Source organism: Ammospiza caudacuta, chromosome 1 (genome assembly GCF_027887145.1).
Source record: "Ammospiza caudacuta isolate bAmmCau1 chromosome 1, bAmmCau1.pri, whole genome shotgun sequence".
NCBI classification, from domain to species: Eukaryota; Metazoa; Chordata; class Aves; order Passeriformes; family Passerellidae; genus Ammospiza; species Ammospiza caudacuta.
In genome coordinates this window covers 37722828-37742463 of record NC_080593.1, presented here as the reverse complement: position 1 = coordinate 37742463, position 19636 = coordinate 37722828, and the positions used below count along the sequence as shown (strand labels likewise).

Here is a 19636-nt window from a genome sequence, read left to right as displayed (position 1 = left end):
GAAAAAAGTAAGGTATCTAATATGGAAACTAGATATTGGAAATCATTTTAAAATCTTTAAAGAAAGTAAACTAGAGCTAGCACTCACCTTGACTTGCTGCAGGATGGTTTTTAACGTGCTGTAAAGTTGATCTGGATCCTTGGACTCCTTACTTGAAGGAAAATATAAATACAAAAAGATTAGTTTGAGTCCTTTATCTTTGTTCCTACAATCTACATCTTACCTAAAAGCAACTCCAAAGTTTCATGCATTTTATGGAAGAAATAAAATTTAAAACAAGCAAACAAACCCAAACAAAAATCCTCAAAAAAGAACCCCCCTACCCAAACCACACTTGTCCATAATAAAAAATAAAATAAAAAATACCACCAAAAAGCCACTTGTAGATTATTTGATTTCCAGTGGATGGAAGTACATACTAAGTGACATTGTTTAAAGACTTTTCTCACAGGAATATCCCAACTGCTTCAACACTTTACTTTGTGTAGCACTTACCCTCTTTCTTTTCCACTTGGTTTCCAGCCAGTCTCTCCTGTACACCAACAACATGAGATATTATATGGGAACTACAGTAGGTCAAAACATTAACTGAATTATTGCAACTCAAAGAAGAAAAGCCATTTCAGCACTACTGCAGTAAAATGGGTTTGTTTTAATAAAAGCTACTCCTAATAAATAACATAACCATCTAGCCCGCAGCTCCATTCAATTTCCTACGTGATTCTTCCACCAGACTGCTGAAAAGATTCTACAATATTTCTGTATGAAACACATTTCTTTTCAATAATTCAATACATATTTTACTGCAACCCACCCCTCGAAAGAATAATCGTGACAAAGTTATCCAATCTGATTCCCCAGGGACAATGAATAAATTGCAGAAAAGCATAGCCAAAAAAATGTCCCCCAAAATATGATACTTAATTATTTTAAATTCTGTTTTGTCCTGTACGTTCATGCCTAGCACAGAAATCATTGTTGTTTGGGAGTACAGTGCATTAAAATGGTGCCAGAGGGAAAATGCTGCCTATACTGTGATACAAATCAAAGAGGGATCACATGTAAGTAAAGTTATACACACGTACATAAAAGAGGATCAGCCTGGGATGCCTTGGGGAAATCTCAAAGACAGCAGTTGTAATGGAAATACAATAATCTTCACAGAAATCAAATCAGCAGACCAAAACAATTACATTCTAATAAAAAAGAACTATGTGGCTACATTAGTATTTCTAGTCTTGGACCTTTCTTGGGCTATTCTGCTTCTGTTCTACATTAAAAGAGTTTGATACATACTAATGCCAGGAATGCTCTCTATAGGAATCTGCCGTACTCCATCTTTGAAGCAAGAAAGGCCAGGATAAACTTTTCGGATTTGAGCTTGCTTCCTTTCTATGAGCTTTTTAATGATCTGTAATAAAGCAGCAGAGAAAACAAAAAATAATTTATTTGGTCTAAAGTCAGCCAGAAGATTAATGCAAAACTGTGGTGAACAGAAACATTCGCACATCCTAACTTTGCAGTCCTTTTCCATGAAGCTGAAAATGGGGCTGAGCTACCTGAGCAAACATTGATCCTGCAAATGAAGCTACTGAGTCTCTCAGCTATTTTGGCACAAATCTAGAAAGAAAGGAGTCATTGCTGGCTCTATTGATCACAAGCTGCACAGCTCTTGGGAAGACAGGAGCAGAGGTAGAGAAGGAAATTTTCTGGAAAAAGGTTTGAGAACTGGCTGTAAAATTTTAACAACTGCAACTTCTGAAATGCTTCAGCACAGCTGGTCAAAAAATTCAAGGCACATAGTGAATGCATGTATTTTTATGTACATACATATTCATATTCCAATATTTTAGAAATTAGAAACCCATTCACTTCAAAATCTCCATATATATATCTGTAGGAGTTGCTTATGTATCAATCAAAGATACTCTCATCAAAGATTTTCTCTGGAGGATGTCAGAATGATTGACTCTTCAGAACCAAAATTCTACTCTCTCTTGCAAATGCTAGGGAAAGGCTTTTCCCACTCCAGGGTACACTCTGTTTTACTTTGCAATCTTATTACCTCAAATTCTAAGCAATTTGCTTTGGTGCTCTTGATACCCACTCAGATACTTATTTAAGCTTTGTGTGTCCTGGATATGTGACTTTCAAAACTTTGTAACTTGGAGTAAACAAATGCACAGCCATGCACACTGCCAGTCTGACAGAATAATTTCTTTGGAAATAATAAAAATGGACATATTTTTATTTTTAAGGACCTTCACTCCCTCCTACAGAGTATTTCCTCTCAAAGAAGAGGAAAAAGTTAAATTCAGACTTTTTTTTACCAAAATTAAAAAGTCAGGTTTGAACAATCTTGAAAGAACAAATTATAAATACTATTTCTTTAAAAACCAAGGGAAGTATTTAAAAACAAGCGGGAATGTCATAATTATTTTGCTAATAAACTGCTTTATTATGTAGAATATTATTAAGGACTAAATAAAAAACAACCCACATAAAATCCAAAGAGGGACAAACTGGAAATTAAGACAGTCCACCCTTGATTTATATATTTTTTAAATGGCAGAAAAAAAGAATCCTCTTTCTTTCAAGTAAAACAGGCCATGCAATACAAATACTCCATTTAAATGTCACTCTAATGAACACTACTGATATGGGAGGGAAGGAACTGACAAAGTCATTACAAAAAATCAATCTCACAAGATTTTGTTTAGTTAACTACCACAAAATTGAACTATGAATTACTCCTGAAAATACCAGTACTTTAACAGTCTTGCTCTTGTTTAGTCAGCAAGTTAGAATTTCATGCTTCAACTACAAAATTTTGGCACTGGGACTTGAATGAAGGGATTATTCTAACTAATAAAAGTATGTACTCAAATTTAAGCACCAAAGCAAAGAAGAGAGCTAACCTGGCACCCACTGAACTGTTTCTAAACATCTGAAAAGAGAGTAACATTCAACATTTTATTTCAACCTTCACCTCTTTTTGCTTTTTGATGATGACAGAAAATTCCGTGTAGGGGATCCTTGGATTTAATTCACATCCCATTAATGTGGCACCCTCATAATCCTTGATGTAGCCAACATATTTTGCTTTTGGTACTTTAATATCTTTGGAGAAACCCTGAAAAAGAAGAAAAAATATAACTTAAATTGTCATTATGCCATTTTCCTTTTATGTTTTTGTTTTAACTGAAATGAATGAGGATTGAGAACCAAATTCATCATAATGTAAAAATACAACAGTGAGTTACATACCATGGTTCAGTGTTGCATGAACCTTCTCATGGGAGGCACTTGATAAAAGAACAGTTAATTGCTAAGAAGGGCAACTGGGGAGATTGTATTCAGTTTGAATGTGTGAAGAGTAGATTGTACCAGTTTTATATGCAGAACCATAGAACTGGCTGGAAGGAACTTGAGGAGGTCATCTAGCCCCATCTCAGTTCAGAACAGGTCTCATCATATCTGGCTGATCAAGGCCATGACCAATCCTGAATATTGTAAAAGGACAGAGATTCCACCACCTCCCTCAGCAACATTTTTCAGTATTTCACCACCCTCAGGACAGGAAAGGAAAAAAACAATTTCTTTCTACCTGGTTGCAATTTCCCATTATTCAGGTAATCTTCACTGCCTAATGGTGTACACCTCTGAAAAAAAATCTGACTCCATTTTGCTGACCAGATAGTTGACACCTGTTTATCAAATCTACTTTACAGAACAGACATTGCCATCTTTCCTGAATTTGAACCTCATGCTTCAGATCAGGAGGAGCTGTAAGTGCAGGTCAGGTAAGTTTTCATCTATCACAGGTATGCCTAGTCCTTCTTTATACTTCTTATAGGATCAGTGAATGAACTGACATTTTACTAGTTTTTAGACTGGACAAATTATAGACTATACCATATACTTATGTTCAGATGATTCCAGCAAAGTAAAATGTATTAGAAGCCAAAAACATTACATGAGATGAGCACATTTTATAGATAAAAAATACACATGTAAAATTGCACTATATATTTTATCCAATTACTTTGTCATGCCTAGTTATTTAGTCAACCCTACTAGATATAAAACTTCTTGCACAAAGTAATTTCTTGCATTGAACTTACTTGTTTTTTGAAGTAGCCAATAGCATATTCATCTGCATACGTGAGAAAGTTGAGAATGTTGTGTTTGATGTGGTACTCCTTCAGATGGTTCATCAGGTGAGTCCCATAACCCTGGGTGAAACATAGCAGGAAAAAGCCATGACATATTAGAACCTGCGGACCCTGGGTTATTACACACTGTTTTTCAAAATGCAATCTTTCCTTCAGATCCTGTTTAAAAGACTTTCTCTTAATTAAGTGGGTGTTGCACACTCAAGAGCAAACTCTTTTGAGCCTTGTAGGGGTACCTTTGTGTGTGACCCAGCATGGAAGTTGTAATTCAACGTGCCCACCTCTTTTTTTTTGTTTTTTTTTTTTTTTTGTTCCTCTTTTAAATTAGATATCAACCATTAAAATCACATACTTCACCCATAACAAAACTGCACATACTGTAACAATAGAACATCCTTTCTGAGCCATATCACTTCAAAACTACAAAGCAGTAACAATACTGAAATTATTCCAGTGTTCTGTGCAGCTGTAGCAAAACAGTCTCTGCCTCAAAGAATTTATTATCTAAGCTTATCATAAGCATAAAAAGGAACAGTGAACAATTACCATAATAAGGAGCAGAAAATTATAGAGTCCACAATCAAATAAACAGCTACGCCTTCTGACTGCACACAGGTATGATTTCCATTTAAATTCAGCCCCAAAGTAAACAAAAGGTTGCATTTATTCACATTGCCAAGGAAGCTATAGTCATCCCCTTCTGCTGTGATACGAAGAAATGTAAAATAGATAGGTAATCCCATAATAATGTTTTGTTCCTGCAAATGTTTCCATTTTCTCAAAATGCAGACTAACAGGACACTTAGAGAAACATACACAGATTCCTTTTGGGTACTCTGCTCTTCAAAACTGGGAAAATTTTTACTTATGTAAAAAAGCCAGAAAAAATTACTTAGAAAATACAAACTTCTGATTTAATTTACAATTTCATAGACCCAAATATGGCAAGTGCCAGATAGGAAACTAAGCCACATACAGTAATACTTAAAATTATTTTATAACGGAGGACCAAACTACCTAAAAACCAATTCAATTTGTATGGGAAAACAATTCCTATATTTTTTACTCCAGCCTCAAACTGAATTAAAATAGGAATATATTTTTCCTAAGACCTGGCAGGTCACCCATGTGTGAACATTTTTTTTTTCTCAGTTACCTGTTGACAGGGTCAGCTCAGTCAGAACAAAAAGCGGGAAGGCAAATTTTCAGAAACACTCAACTGATACAGCAAAGCACCCAGAGGATAAAAGAATAAATAGTATGCAGCCCTGAGGGCAATCTGATGGGTCAGAATTATCTGCTCTATTATTCTGAAAGCTTATTCCTAGAAAATCACAACACACCTTTGGCAGCCTCACCTGTGCAGTGCAGTTATGCACAACTTAGGCATATTCTGTAAGGATTTGCATTTGCTAAAACACTCTGAATGCTGACAGGTCATTGCTTAATGTAGGGAAATGCTCCTCTCTAACACCAGAATAAAATTAAATATAACCTGAGTATTAACAGTTGTTACAGACTTTCAATCCCACTGTGTTACTCTTTTGCACCTGGGTGTACAATTTTTGCATGTTAACTGCTGTACACTCTGAATTAACCCACATCTCAGCTCTCGTTTCTTGAAATTAAAATCATGAAGCTAGAGCACCATCTAAAGGCAGAACACTGAACCAAATGGTGAGTAGCTGGAAAAGCTGGAGGAATCTCATGAATTCACACTGCTCTGCATCCTTTCAACACAGATGCTAATTCTCAAAATTCTGAGAAAATATTGTGGTCTTAACTCAAAAAAGAGTGTACAGAATTGACCTTGTGCTTATTTTGAGATGTAAAACTACACCTAATTTTTTTATTATATCTCATTTAGATTGAAGTTATGTAATGTCACAAAGTCCCTGAACACAAAGTACGGCCCCACACAAGCAACACATATCTCAGTCAACCACAAGATGTTACACTAGACAGAGACACAACTACTGGGGACAGAGGCATGAAAATTCCAAGAATGGCAGGCCACTATTGCTCTGCTGAGAAAAATTTTATTTAATTAATTAAATACAGGTAATCCTACTATTACGATGATGATGCTAAATCTGCACATTTTAGTTGGATTTTTGTGTATTGTTTTCAGAATTGCTGTATCTTTCAAAATCTATTTCTGTCTGGCAACTCAGCAGCATATTCAACATGACTAAAAGTATGAGGAGCACATGCAGTGGGTGAATGGGACTCAATTCTATTTAATAAACAGTAGTAATACAGAATTCTTTTTACCTTGACTTGCTCATTGGAAGTCACAGCACAGAAAACAATCTCTGTAAATCCTTGGGAGGGGAACATCCGGAAGCAGATACCACCGATAACACGACCATCTTTTATTAATGCAAGGGTTTTATGTTTCCTGAGCAGACAAAAATAACAATCACTTTAATTCATGTACATAGTACATCAAGTGCCATTAACCTTCCTTTTTCAGAAACTTGATTCACTTCTTTCCATGATGATAATGCAATTCTGTATGCCTGCTAAGTTAGCCACTGTATCTAGAGAAGAGTTCTTACTTTAATATCATGCTTTCAATGTACCATAAAGGTGATCATCACAGAGCAATCTCCTGGCCTTGCCAAGTACTCTGAGATACTCAGGTAATGCCCAATAAATAAAAGTTGTATTGCTTTTATTGAATCTATTGCTGATAGTTACACCATTGCACAATTCTCAGGGTGATTTTATCCAGAGTAAATTAGAAGTTAATGGAATTACAGGAGAGCAAGTCGTTTCTAAGGGATTCCTGTTTCCTTGCATGCAATCTCCATAGTTAACCTATCAGTCTCAAATACAGCTGATGAAGTACGAGAGAACATTTCTTATTTCTAATCACACGCTCCTCTGGGAATCAAGACCAGAATAAATATCCATTTCTGTTGTACTTAGCATGACTGCCAGGAAAGATGCAGCAAGGTGCAATCTCAACTCTTATGTCAAGGATAAGGAATTTTAGTATAATCCTCAAGGTGTGAAAACAGTGCACCATCCTTTAGATTATTCAATATACAGTATCATATGAATCTTATAAATGATACAGTCAATATACAGATGATGTATTTCGGGGAAAACAGTTGGTGCCAAAAGTGACCCCCTGCCAAAAAGCCCAAAGAGTAGTTATATTATATATGCCACCATTGGAAAAGATTTTATACTTATTATATATTCTTTTTTCTTGTACATATTTTAGTGGTTTTTTTTTTTTTTTTTTTACTTGTGGAATGACAGCAGCCATGCAGCAGCTTGAGCTTTTGTGGTGGTTTCACCCTGGCTGGATGCCAGGTGCCCATCAAAGCTGCTCTATCACTCCTCTTCTCAGCTGGTCAGGGGGGACAAAATGTAATGAAAAACTCATGAGTTGAGGTAAGAGCAGGGAGAAATAACAACTACCACCACAGGCCAAACAGACTTCACTTGGGGAAATTAGCTGAATTTATTACCAATCAAAATCAGAGCAGGATGACAGAAAGTAAAACAAATCCTAAAACTACCTTTCCCCTCCTCCTTCCTGATTCTCTACTTTCTTCCCCAAGCAGTGCAGGGGAATGGGGTTATGGTCAGTTCACCACATGCTATGTCACAGTTTCCTCCTCAGGCACAGGAGTTCTTCCCCTGCTCCAGTGTGGGGTCCCTCCCCTGGGCTACAGGAACCACAGTGGCACAGGTCCCTTTCCATAGGGACACAAGTCCTGCCAGCAAAGCTGCTCTAGCAGGTAGTATGGGCAACTCTCTTCACAGAATCTTCCAGGAGGCTGCTCCAGGGTGGGCTTCCCACAGGGCCACAGCTTTCCTTCAGGCATCCACCTGCTCCGGCATGGGGCTCCTTCACGGGCTGCAGAGGGACACGCGCCTTCCCAGGGTGTTCACCATGGAAGGTTAAACTGGTGGAGCAGTTCATGGAGAACTGCAGCCTGTGGGAAGGACCCAAGCTGGAGAAGTTCATGGAGAACTGTCTGGCATGAGAGGGACCCCATACTGGAGCAGGGAGAGAGTGTGGGAAGTCCTTCCCTGTGGAGGAAGAAGCAGCAGACACCACAGCAGAATTGATTGTGGCCTCCATTTGCCATCCCCCAGCACTGCTTGGGGGAGAAGGCAGAGAATCATGAATGCAGCTGAGTTTGGGAAGAAGGGAGACATGGGGCAAAGGTATATTAAGATGCAGTTTTTATTTTCTCATTATCCTATTCTGATTTGATTTGTAAAAAATCAAAGTATTTTCATCAAGTTGAGTCTATTTTGCCTGTGATAGTTATCAGTGAGTGATCACTCCTTGTCTTTCTATCCAAGAACTTTGTACTTTCTCTCCCCTGTCCAGCTGAGATGGGGAGCAGTGGAGCAGGTTTTGTGGGAATCTGGCATCCAGCCAATGTCAACCCTCCACCGTTCCACAAGAAGCCATTTATTATTAATACAGCCACGAAGAAGGTAGTTGGGTACAACCCAAATGGATTGACCAGGAGTTATGAGGGCTTGAAAAGATGGCAAAAGCAGAGGCAGAGCTGCTCTCCATCCCTCCTCTGCTGCAAACAGCACCAGACTCCCTCTGCCTCATAGGGCAGCCCCCTGCCCAAGGATACCTACGGATCAAAGACCAAGCGGGTGATGTATTCCTTCGGCATCCGAGGCAGCTGATGGGAGAACACGTTCTGCAAACCAACCAGCCACATCATGATCTTCTTGTTGGGCTTCTGGTTCAGGGAGTTGCCGACCACGTGGAACTCAATCACCCCCCTGCGCTCCTCCAGCCTGGCGGCCTCGTCCCGGGCCGAGTGTGCCGAGAGGAAGTTGGTCTGTGCCACACAAACGAGGAACAGAATCACAGTTTTGGGACTTCACATCCTCTGACAGAGCAGCCTTAACGAACAAACAAATAAACCCCACTCTCTTTTTCCAACAGAACTGCCAATAACTGCCTCTGTAATGTAGCTTTGCAGAAGGGACACCATCAAATAAGCCAGATGTAAGTCTGCACTACAGTCTACAAAGACCAATCTGAATTTATATTGATACAGATTAGATAACAACAACAATGGTTATGACTCAAAAAGTTCCAAAATCCCTTGAGGGATAGCACACATCTAGTTTAAGCCTATGCCACTAAGTTTTCATATTTGCTTTACTCTTAGCCAGCTTGGGCATGACTTGTGGATTCGCCTACACATACTGCAAATCACACATTTTAATGGCAGCACAGGAAAAGTAGGTCTTTTTCATTTTATTAGTGCTTTCCACTATCTCTACCACTACTTTAAGAGCTTAAAAAAATATTTCAATTCCTACAGAATTTGCTGTTACATATCTAGCAATTGCATGTACATATCTAAATGCTGATTAAATTAATACAGAAAATTTATTTAGCTTATTTTTTTCAAGATCATTTTACAATGCCAAAACATCTCTGTATGCACATACTGTTTACTTTTTTGAGCAAAGTTTGGCTGCTGGGTTTCTAGTCACTGCCAGCCCCAACAGCCAGGCTGGCACAGCATTTGTAATATGCAGAGCCATCAGTCACAGTGCATCGTTTGAATAAGAAATGTAGGTGGTTCCAAATCTTCAGCAGCTTCTAGCTAAATCTTGGCAAATGAGCTGCTGGCAAAACATAGCCTGGCAGAGAGAACAGAAGGAGGAAAAGCCAGCCAAGGAAAAAAAAGTGCAATTCTGTGCATGGCACAATTCTGCAATTCTGTTTGTTTTTCTCTTCCAGACAAAAAAAAAGAGCAACAGGGGAAGACAGAGCAAATAACTGTTTAGATCAGTTCCTGCACCAGAGAGAGGTTTTAACTTTGGATCTTTCATTCTGCTGCAATACTTGAACCCTATTTAACCTTAACAAATCACCTTTTTTTAACCTTAACAATTTTTTTATTTAAAAACTAAAAAAAAAAAAAATAATTAAGGTTAAAAAAATTTAAGGTTCAACCAGTGGAGCAGTTAATGAAGAACTGCAGCCTATGGGAAGGACCCATGCTGGAGAAGTTCACAGAGAACTGTCTGGCATGGGAGGGACCCCATACTGGAGCAGGGAGAGAGTGTGGGAAGTCCTTCCCTGTGGAGGAAGAAGCAGCAGACACCACAATGGGAACTGACCACGGCCTCCATTCCCCATCCCCCAGCACTGCTTGGGGGAGAAGGCAGAGAATCATGAATGCAGCTGAGTTTGGGAAGAAGGAAGGCGTGGGGCAAAGGTATTTTAAGATATAGTTTTTATTTTCTCATTATCCTATTCTGATTTGTAAAAACTTGTTAAGGTTAAAAAAATTTGCCTTTTTTAACCATTCTGTAACAAAAGCACCTTGCAGGATAACCTGAGATCTATGTTCTTACTATTAATAGTTTACACATCTCTTTGCTAACTGTACACAAAGCATTAAAAAAACTGTAGAAGTATTTTTCATGTTAATGATGTATTTTTTGTCCCCCAAATCATACCCTTTCAAAGTCTATTTTTCTTGACAGGACTCTTAGCTTATCACATTCTACCCATGTGGAACATTTACTAAGAACAGACCATTCACAAACAGACCATTTGCAACACCAAGCCTATATCTCACCTCTGGCCCAAGCATTGCTGCAGGATCTGTAATTGTTGACATTACTTCATTGATTAACTCAATGGGGATATCTCCTACAACCCTTGGTCTCTTTGAATCCTCCAGAGAATAGGGTTCATTATTTTTCCTCTTTTCCCCTATGAAACAAAACTCGGACAAATTAGAATTCACCAAAATGTCACAAACAAGCACTATGAAGTCTAGCACGTCTGTTATATCCTCTAGTTTATATGACAAGTTTGAGGTTTGGTTTTTTTGGGTTTTTTCTTTTGGGGGGGGGGGTTTATCCCTATAGACAAGGAGAAATAAATGAAACCTGGAAAATATTTATCACTTCTCAGTTTTCGCTTTACACTGGGGTATTAGCATGAAGCAGGAAAAATATACCTCTCCTTCCACTACACCTCTGTGAATTCACAGTTAAACCATTTGCTTTTTCTTTTTGCTTCAAAATCCTCTGCATGGAACCTCTGTGCTGCTGTCTTGGAAGGTCAGTGCTCAATTCACAAATTGCAGTGCCTATTTCTTGATAACACAAAATCCCCTTTTAGGATTCACTGGAACTAAATATCCATCACAAAATTCTTTCACCTCTTCTGTAAACCAAGCGGCCCATACAGTCTGATGTGTCATACATATTAAAAAATCCATATAAAATTTCCAAATAAAAATATACCAAGTTAATTATTAACTGCCCTACTGACTGCTGTGCCACATGTATTATACAACAAAAGAAACTAGTTAAATTCATAGAAGAACAGACCACCAAGGACTAGCAGAGGTACAGCAACAGAGATCCAGCTGCCAGCTCAGGATTATCCCACTCATTATCCTACTCATTCCCACTTCTGAGGGACAAGTAGAGAAATGACCTTAAGGAAAACTGCAGTTTAGGAGCTGCCCTAAGTTTCTCTGTAGTGAACACTGAGACTCAAAGTTCACTTTGGTTTTGGTTTTTCTCCTTCTTTGAGGACTCACTTTACATAAGCTTGGGATCATCTCTCTGACCTAACAACCTCTCTTGACAGGCTCATTAATCCTGAGATGTTTGAAAAAGGATTTATTAGGAGAATTTATGCATCCACCAACTCTTTTCCTTGAAAGGGTTTTTTTTTTTCTTTGACCTAACCTCATTCAGGTTTTAAATTTAACCTAGTTGGTATGTCTGTGCTTTTCTTCACTGCTCAAATGTATGCATTTTCAGTACCTTGAAAGATTGAAAAACCCAAATGTGATGGCTCCTTCTACTCCACCATCATTTAAATGAAACCTCTCCTCATGACTTACAATAGATGTACTCCAAAGAAAGTATTTTTCAAAAATCTCTGACACCACCAGACCTGTCCCCATTTTAATTTAATTTAAACAAATCAATTGGGTTTTTTTTGCAAATACAGTTGTGATTTCTGTTAGTTAAACATTACCATAGTGGAGAAAAAGGTATGTCTGTGTAAATCTTTCAGCAAAAACACCTCAAGTTTGCTAATGTAGAGTGAAGGCAAAGGTTAGCATATACTGCAACTACTGATAATATCAACAGAAGTCAAAAGGCAAGGCTCCTTCTCCATTACCTAAGTTTGGGTCAAGGGCAGAAGAAACTTTGCAAGCTGGACTCATATTCCCACTGTTGGATTGCTCCAGAGATGAAGGACTTGCACTGTATGCAACAGATCTTGCAACAGGAGGCGGACTGATAACTGCAGTGACATAAAAAACAAATACAGAAAAAATCAGGTCACGGAACCCATCCTGGTGCTCATGGAAACACTGTCCCAAAGATGGACACCCACCACCCAAAAAGTAACAGTGAACACTGTGCAACAGAGCAACACCACCAGCTCCCAGGTAGAAACATTAAAGCTTTATCTCACTGTATTTTTCTAAACTGAATTCTACCTAAGGAGGGACTGCTGGATAACAGGGATTGCAAACATCAGGCTTCATCAGTTCACAGTGCTGAGCTGAAGCTAAGAAAACAAACTTCTTTCACATACCTGCCAAGCCTGCTGGCACTTAGCTTCATGAAAAGGTTTTTTGTAGGGCTCTATTGAAAAGCTAAATCTCATCATTCAGCTCCATCTATCCTATTTACAGTGCTCTAAGACTGGTTGGACAAATCAAACTCAAGAAAGGGAGAGTTTCACCAATTAAGAGAATGAAACTATTATTTTAAAAGGTCACAGATTAACATTTCTCTCTCTCTAATATATACATTAAAAAAGCCCCACATTAGTTCTAAATCATGCAGTTTTTTCCTTTGTGTTACCCATCACTAAGTGCAAATTACCTGTCTGGATTCCCAGCTGGCCAGTTCTGGAACTGGACACCATGAAATCCTGATCCCAAATAGGAGAATTCTGGCTGTACACTTCTTCTTCCAGCATAGACAGAAACCTAGGTACAAAACCAGGCAAAATAGCAACTAATGGGATCATTCCAAACAGGTTCTTTTTCAAAATAAGCACTTGCAATGTTTTTAAATTAAAAAACATTACTAAGTCAGCAAGAAAATGCTGTTGGCCAGTGCTATTAAAAAAAACCCCATACATGCAAAAATCACACAAGCCAGAGTGGACATGAAGTATCATAATTCAGTAGAATTCTTTCACTTATTAAACCTTACCTCTGATTACATGCAAGTAATCTAATTTGCAAGTGCAGGAAGACAGTTACAAACTACTTTTACAGAACAAAATTCCACCAATGAGAAAGCTATGAGGTTATTGATGTTATACAATGATGGCAAATAAGTCTGTTTTGATAAATAAGTATTTTGCAGATGCATTTGCTTTCTGCCTTTGACAGAATCCCAGTGTTATTAACAATGCTCTTAGCAAGATATTTTCATTCCTTTAAGTGTCCTATTGTGACTTTCAATTGCATGTTTGTGGTTGCATAACAGTATTTTTAACCTTACTTTGGTACAGCTACAGAAACAGCACCATGTTAAACCTCTCTTAGCATTATTGAATTCCACAGATCAGACTGTCCAGCACCCTCATCCTCTCAGGGCTAATACACAATTCCCTCCCAGCAGCAAGACAGCTGCTTACCCTACATTGCACAAAAGGGGTTTTCAGACCAGAAGTTGACATGGCACATTGCTGTTGTACACGTTGCTACTCTCTGGAGTCATCTACATGTATAGAAACTGTTCAGGACTGTTGAGCAAAACTTCCTTGAACAGGATGGGGATTTTCAGGATCCAGTCAGACTCTCATACTGTACATACAGGACAGCCATACCTAAGCAATGTGCAGAGTTTGCTGCTGTCTGTGCAGCTGATGATGGCTAAAAAAGTGTGTAACAGTGACCTGACCATCTGTGACAGAGCAGAAGGACAAATTCAACTTTAGCCAAAGCTCCAATTCCAGGAAGCACAGAGGCTCTGCCTTCAGCCCCATTAGCCACTCCTTCCTAGGCATGCACAGACACAACCCCTGCGTGCTCCTTTTCCCAAAAGGAGACCCAGGGCAGAGGAGAGCCCTGTGCCAACGCCAGGCTCCATCCTCTGAGACACACGTCCTCTGCAGGGCTCACTCAGAACAATGCCAGAGGAAAGACAAATGATTCAGATAAGTACGGCCCATGAAAGATTTAAAATGTTATTCATATTCCCACAGATCACCTGCAAACAGTACTTGTCTTTTTCTCCCCCAGCAGAATATCAAAAGGAATTATGGTGACTAGTAATGCTTTTCAAATTACTGCAAAAGGCTTTAAAAGGCAGTGGAAACAGGAGCACATGCACACCTGCTTCCTCCACAAATCTGCTCCTTGCATCAGTGGGGTGTCAAGTCCTTTTCTATATCTGTTTCAGGGCCTGTATCCACTCTACCCCAAAGACACTGTACATATTTTTCAAAGTGGTAAAATAAATTATCAATTATAGGAGGACAAATCCCGGCTCTACTCAGCTTAGGAAAGTTCATGTTGTTTTTCATTCCCCTGAACTCTAACCTATCTTCTGGCACAACACAGTAGCTTGCATAGATAGCATCAGTGCTACCAGTCTTCTGTAGGTTCAGTTCATTTGTTGTTAGGAGGGACAGGCTTTTAAAGTATGACTTGGAGAACCATCCTACCCTTGTAAAACAAGGATATATTTAAAGTGATACACTATTTTAACAGGAATTCATTACAATGAATGATCCTGTCATCATCACTACCCCTCTTTATCACCAGTAAAAGTGTTTGAAATTAATAACTATCGAAGTTGAGCATGTTTCAATACCGCTATAGGTAATTATTGCTGTTTTATTGTGAGAGATTGTCATCAACATTCTAGTACTGGAAAAGATACCCAGTATGAAATTTACCAGTTTAGGATTCAATGATGCAGTTTTATACTGACTCCTCTCTAATAACCCCATCTCCTCTGGGGGTGGGGTGACTACTTTGTTCACTATTACAATGTTAAATTAAACTGAAGTTCTTATAAACTCTGTACAACACTGCCCCTTTTTAATGCTCCATCACCAAAGCAGATGCAAGCACGTTTCTGGAGGTCCATTGTTTCCAAGGACTACAGAAAAAGAAAGTAAGTGACCTACAATACCTGCTAACAGGCAAACAGTACAATCCCTCAGCAATACCAATAATCCTTTTATTCATATTTTTATAAATTTTCACATATATATATCCATATATATTCATGTTTTTACTTGCATAAAGTAAACCCTAGGACAAAACAAAGCAAGCAATTTTCTATATAAAATACACTAATCTAAGTTATGGCAGTAAAGAAAACTGCAGTATCTAGTTGCTACTGAATAAAAAGATAAATTATTTTAAGCTGCAGGTAATTTCTCCCTTTCCACAATGAAGTTGCTGGTTAACTTTGAATGCAGGCACACTGTGACCCCTTACTTTGGAAAATGAGTGAGGATTAGTGTTCGTTTTTCTTGAGGAAGCTTGTCCTTTTCCTGCCTGGCCTGCTCCAGCAGTTGTCGTCTCATTACAGTAAAAACAGAGCGAAGCAATGTCCTACCAAATACCTGGGTGGTTTCATACCGAGGTAGACTGTCACAAAACTGAGGGACATTGCAGTAACAAAGCCACCTGTAAAGAGGAAAAAAGCCAGATACTTATCACCACCTAACATAGGACTTAATGCAATAAAACCACTACCCACATCATTTACAGCGCAGCTGAGAGCTATATGAGTGTATAAATCAGTTCCACTACAAGGCTGGACAGAGTTAAGCATTTATATTGCCCAGTTTTTTACAGAAATGACAACCAAGTACTTTTAAGTTTATTTTTCTCTACAGTCTAGTTTACACAAAGTAGTCTTGTTCCAGAGAATAATCATAGATTACAGACAATTCATGGGTATGTCAGGGATTCTCTCCACAGCTCATCCATTCAGCCTCACACTTCTCCTGCCTCTGACTCCAAAGACCCTCAGCACAGCCTGTTTTACCCTCTAAACTTTTACCTTTCCCCACATAGAGGCCAAATGAGTGACACTTTTAACTAGCTCCATCCCAATCCAACTGGATTCCTGCCCTGGTCTTCCACCAGTTGGCTTCTTCCCATCATACCCTGCCTTGTTACTCTTTCATTACCAGTATCTCCATCCATAATAAACTTTTCATTGAGGAAAATTACAGCATGTCATGTTTCCCTTCTAGGAAAAGAGATTATGGTACCAAAGAGATAACTCAGGAGTACACTGCCTATGTACATCACAATATCTGTTAATTCTATAAACAAGATTTTGATATCTGTGTAAGTGAACAGTCATTGGAATCTGGAGCTTTAGCAGAATCAGACCACAACTACTATGAAAGCTCCAGCAATGAAAGGAAAATATTAGGAATTGGATGCAAACATACTGTGCTGGATCTTGCACGCATTTCCTCATCCAGACCCAAAGTACAGCCTGTCTCGAAATGTTCTCCCAAACTCTTTTGCCTTAATCTTTGCAAACATGTGTTGCAAAAGACTTGTGAGATAGAGCTGTTCACAGACTTGTACTCCCTGTTCTTAGCTGATAAAGCACAGCTCTCAAAACACAAGAATGCATGTGAAACTCTGATGAAGTTTCATTCAAATCCTCGGGTTCTCAAATGAAATTGGAACTGCAAAAAATTCAGGTGTGCCCATGGTGCCCAGCAGCACCTGAGCAGTGCCTTGGATAACACAGAGGAGAGAAGCTCACAAGGACAAGTGAGATTTGGTGGGAAGAGCACTTTGGGTCGTGGGGGGACCTTAGGGACTGTGGGTGGGATAGTTTGAGAAAACACAAGTGACAAAATAACTAACAACAAAAAACCACCAACCAGAACCAATTATCTATCAATTCCTAATAAGATTTAACTCCTACCACCCCTGGCTGACCCCACTTATCACAAACAAATGGAGGTCAAACTCCCACCAAACGTGGTCTTAGGAGCACCAGAATTACAAGTGTCCTTTATGGTGACAGCACATCTAGGTCAGGCACAGCAGTCTGCTCTGTCACCAGCCAGAGTCTCAACTCACACCAGGTTTGCTGCTGCTCTCCCCCATGGAGAGGAGGTGTGTGAGAGGAAAGGCCACCAGGAAAGCAGCCAGAAGGTGGTGCTCACCCTGGGCCAGCAGAGATGTCCGGGGCGTTCCTGAGAACAGCGTGCTGACAGAGGTTAACTACCTGCTGCCTGACCTGCAGGACCCTGAACTGCTCTCACTGAACTGCTCACTGAAAAAGGCACTGCACTACTCCTGTGAGAAAAAGAAAATAAATAGAGACATGTTTTTTTATCCTAGCTCTTCATCCTCCAGCGACTCAGTTATTCCTTTAAATTCTAACAATGCATTAAATGGTCATAACAAGAACTGTAATTTTAAGGAACCTAGTAATGTCTGTTCCCCATTTAGCGTTCAAGCACTTGCAAAATTAGTTTGATTTTTCAACTCCTCTGTGATTTGATTCCAAACAGTGATGCTTTACAATGCTAAATGTTATCTTCTCTCTTTTTCTTTTTTAAGTTGAATAATAAATAGGGAACTTACATGAGGCTCAAATATTAAGACCGAGAGCACTTGACAAATACAAACCTTGCAGAGGCATTGTTAGATACAAATGTTCCAGCCTCTACTCCCCATTCTTGGAGTATGGGAACACTTGGGACACTCTCTCCAAGTGTTCCAGCCTCTACTCTGCAAGTAGAGTAAGAGGCTCTAGAGATAAGACCCAAGGATGCATGTGAAACTGATACAGTCTCACTAAAACCCTTAGGTCATCATGTTAAATCCACATCTGCAAGAATTCACAAGGTCCATCTATGGCATAAAGATACTGATGTACTCCTGAATTTTGAACATGCGCTGTTTGTAAGGAAGTCTCCCAACAAGCAGAAGCAGCATTACCTGGTATAATTCACTTTATACCCCGCAATATCATCATTGGGTGATCTCAGTCTTCGCTGAGAAGGTGTCTCCAGGTGCCAGTAGTTAATGCGGTTCAGAAACATCTTAGCCAGTTCCACTATTGTTTGCCTTTCCTTCGAGGGTAAGTGGCTAAATTTGTACTGCACAAAATTATTCACACCCTTAAAAAGTAAAAAAAAAAAAATCTGTTTAATAATTTAGCCATAAATTTTACAGAAGCAGCCCCAAACATTCCTCACTTTATGTTTATCATGAACTCGCATTGCATGGGAAAGAAAAGAAATATTGGAGACCATGAGCTCCTTGCTCAGCTACTCATGCAGATGCCACAGGCTGGTACCTGTGTACACAGCAGGAGGTACATCCAGGTATTTTTAACCTGCCCTCAGCAGCTGATGGAAAGGAAAAGAAGAAATTCCTTTTTTCCTTCCTTCTCAAAGTCAAGGAACAGAGAAAGCTCTGGTAGGCTTTAATCCATACATAAATCAACTATCACCCTCAAAACTCACCAGCTACTTTTCAATAATAGATTAGGGCTTATGAAATTCTACTTAAGTTTAGGTCTACAAACCACATTATTTCTTCAAGAAGTCTTAATACCTCACAATCATGTCTCCTCATTGCACTTTGGACACTGTCCAGTTTGAAGAAAAATCTACTGAACATGATTAAAATGGGTGACTAAAAGCGCTGCAACACATATATTTTATAAGCCCATTATAATACTGGGGCTTAGCAAATAATTTGTTTGACTGAGTGGCTGAGCTGCCAAAAACAGAATTGAAAATATTGGTCTTTTTAATAGCGAAAATGATTTCAAAGTAAGATGTAACAAGAACTATCCTTTAATCTCTATGCTTTATTTTCTTAAGCAACTTGAACATTATGAAGAAATTGACAAAAAATTGCATTGTACAAAACCTTTTTAATAGTGTATTTTAAGGATTAGGAGTCATGGGGGATTACATACACATTTTTTGTTTATAGTCAAACTAAAGGAGAAATTAGAGTGAAGACTTCTCAGAAATTCTGCAATAAAGTGGTTTGATCTTCCTACATGATAAGTGAGAGCTGCAAAGAAATAATTGCTACAAGTAAGAGTCTTCACATTTAAATTATCCTGCTTAACAATAGAACACCCATTCATCCAGGGATGGGAAAACATGGAGCTCCTGTTTCAGGGAGGTATGTGAGCCTCTGCACTAGAGTCTCACTGGACTTCATGGGCCCACTTCTCTGCCAGGAGTGCATTCTTAGGAGCTTGCTTAACCAAAAACTGAATTTGTCATATGTTCTTTATCTACAGAGAGTCACAAAAGCCAATTATTCTTTGGTTTCAGCTTTGTTTTTTTCCTGTGTACCCTTTGAAAGAGAAGGCTATGATGTCACTGAATTGGACTGCAACATTTTTCTTGATATACAGAAGGCAAGCTTCATTTTAATATTGGATTTCAAAACTTCAACAGCATTTTTCATCACTTGAAA

General features: G+C 38.8%; 1 protein-coding gene across 1 annotated transcript in view; it reads right to left on the bottom strand.

Annotated features, from left to right (window-relative positions):
• The window catches only part of KAT2B (lysine acetyltransferase 2B), a 40450-nt gene that overhangs the window by 5200 nt on the left and 15614 nt on the right, over positions 1-19636 (bottom strand). Inside the window, exons 5-16 of the mRNA XM_058820453.1 lie at positions 18131-18312; positions 15644-15835; positions 13062-13168; positions 12346-12471; positions 10775-10911; positions 8802-9010; positions 6450-6576; positions 4125-4235; positions 2990-3133; positions 1297-1411; positions 496-532; positions 88-151 (exon numbers count right to left, since the gene is read on the bottom strand). Of these exons, the coding sequence (XP_058676436.1) occupies positions 88-151; positions 496-532; positions 1297-1411; positions 2990-3133; positions 4125-4235; positions 6450-6576; positions 8802-9010; positions 10775-10911; positions 12346-12471; positions 13062-13168; positions 15644-15835; positions 18131-18312 (1551 nt within the window). The remainder of the gene's footprint in view (positions 1-87; positions 152-495; positions 533-1296; positions 1412-2989; positions 3134-4124; positions 4236-6449; positions 6577-8801; positions 9011-10774; positions 10912-12345; positions 12472-13061; positions 13169-15643; positions 15836-18130; positions 18313-19636) is intronic.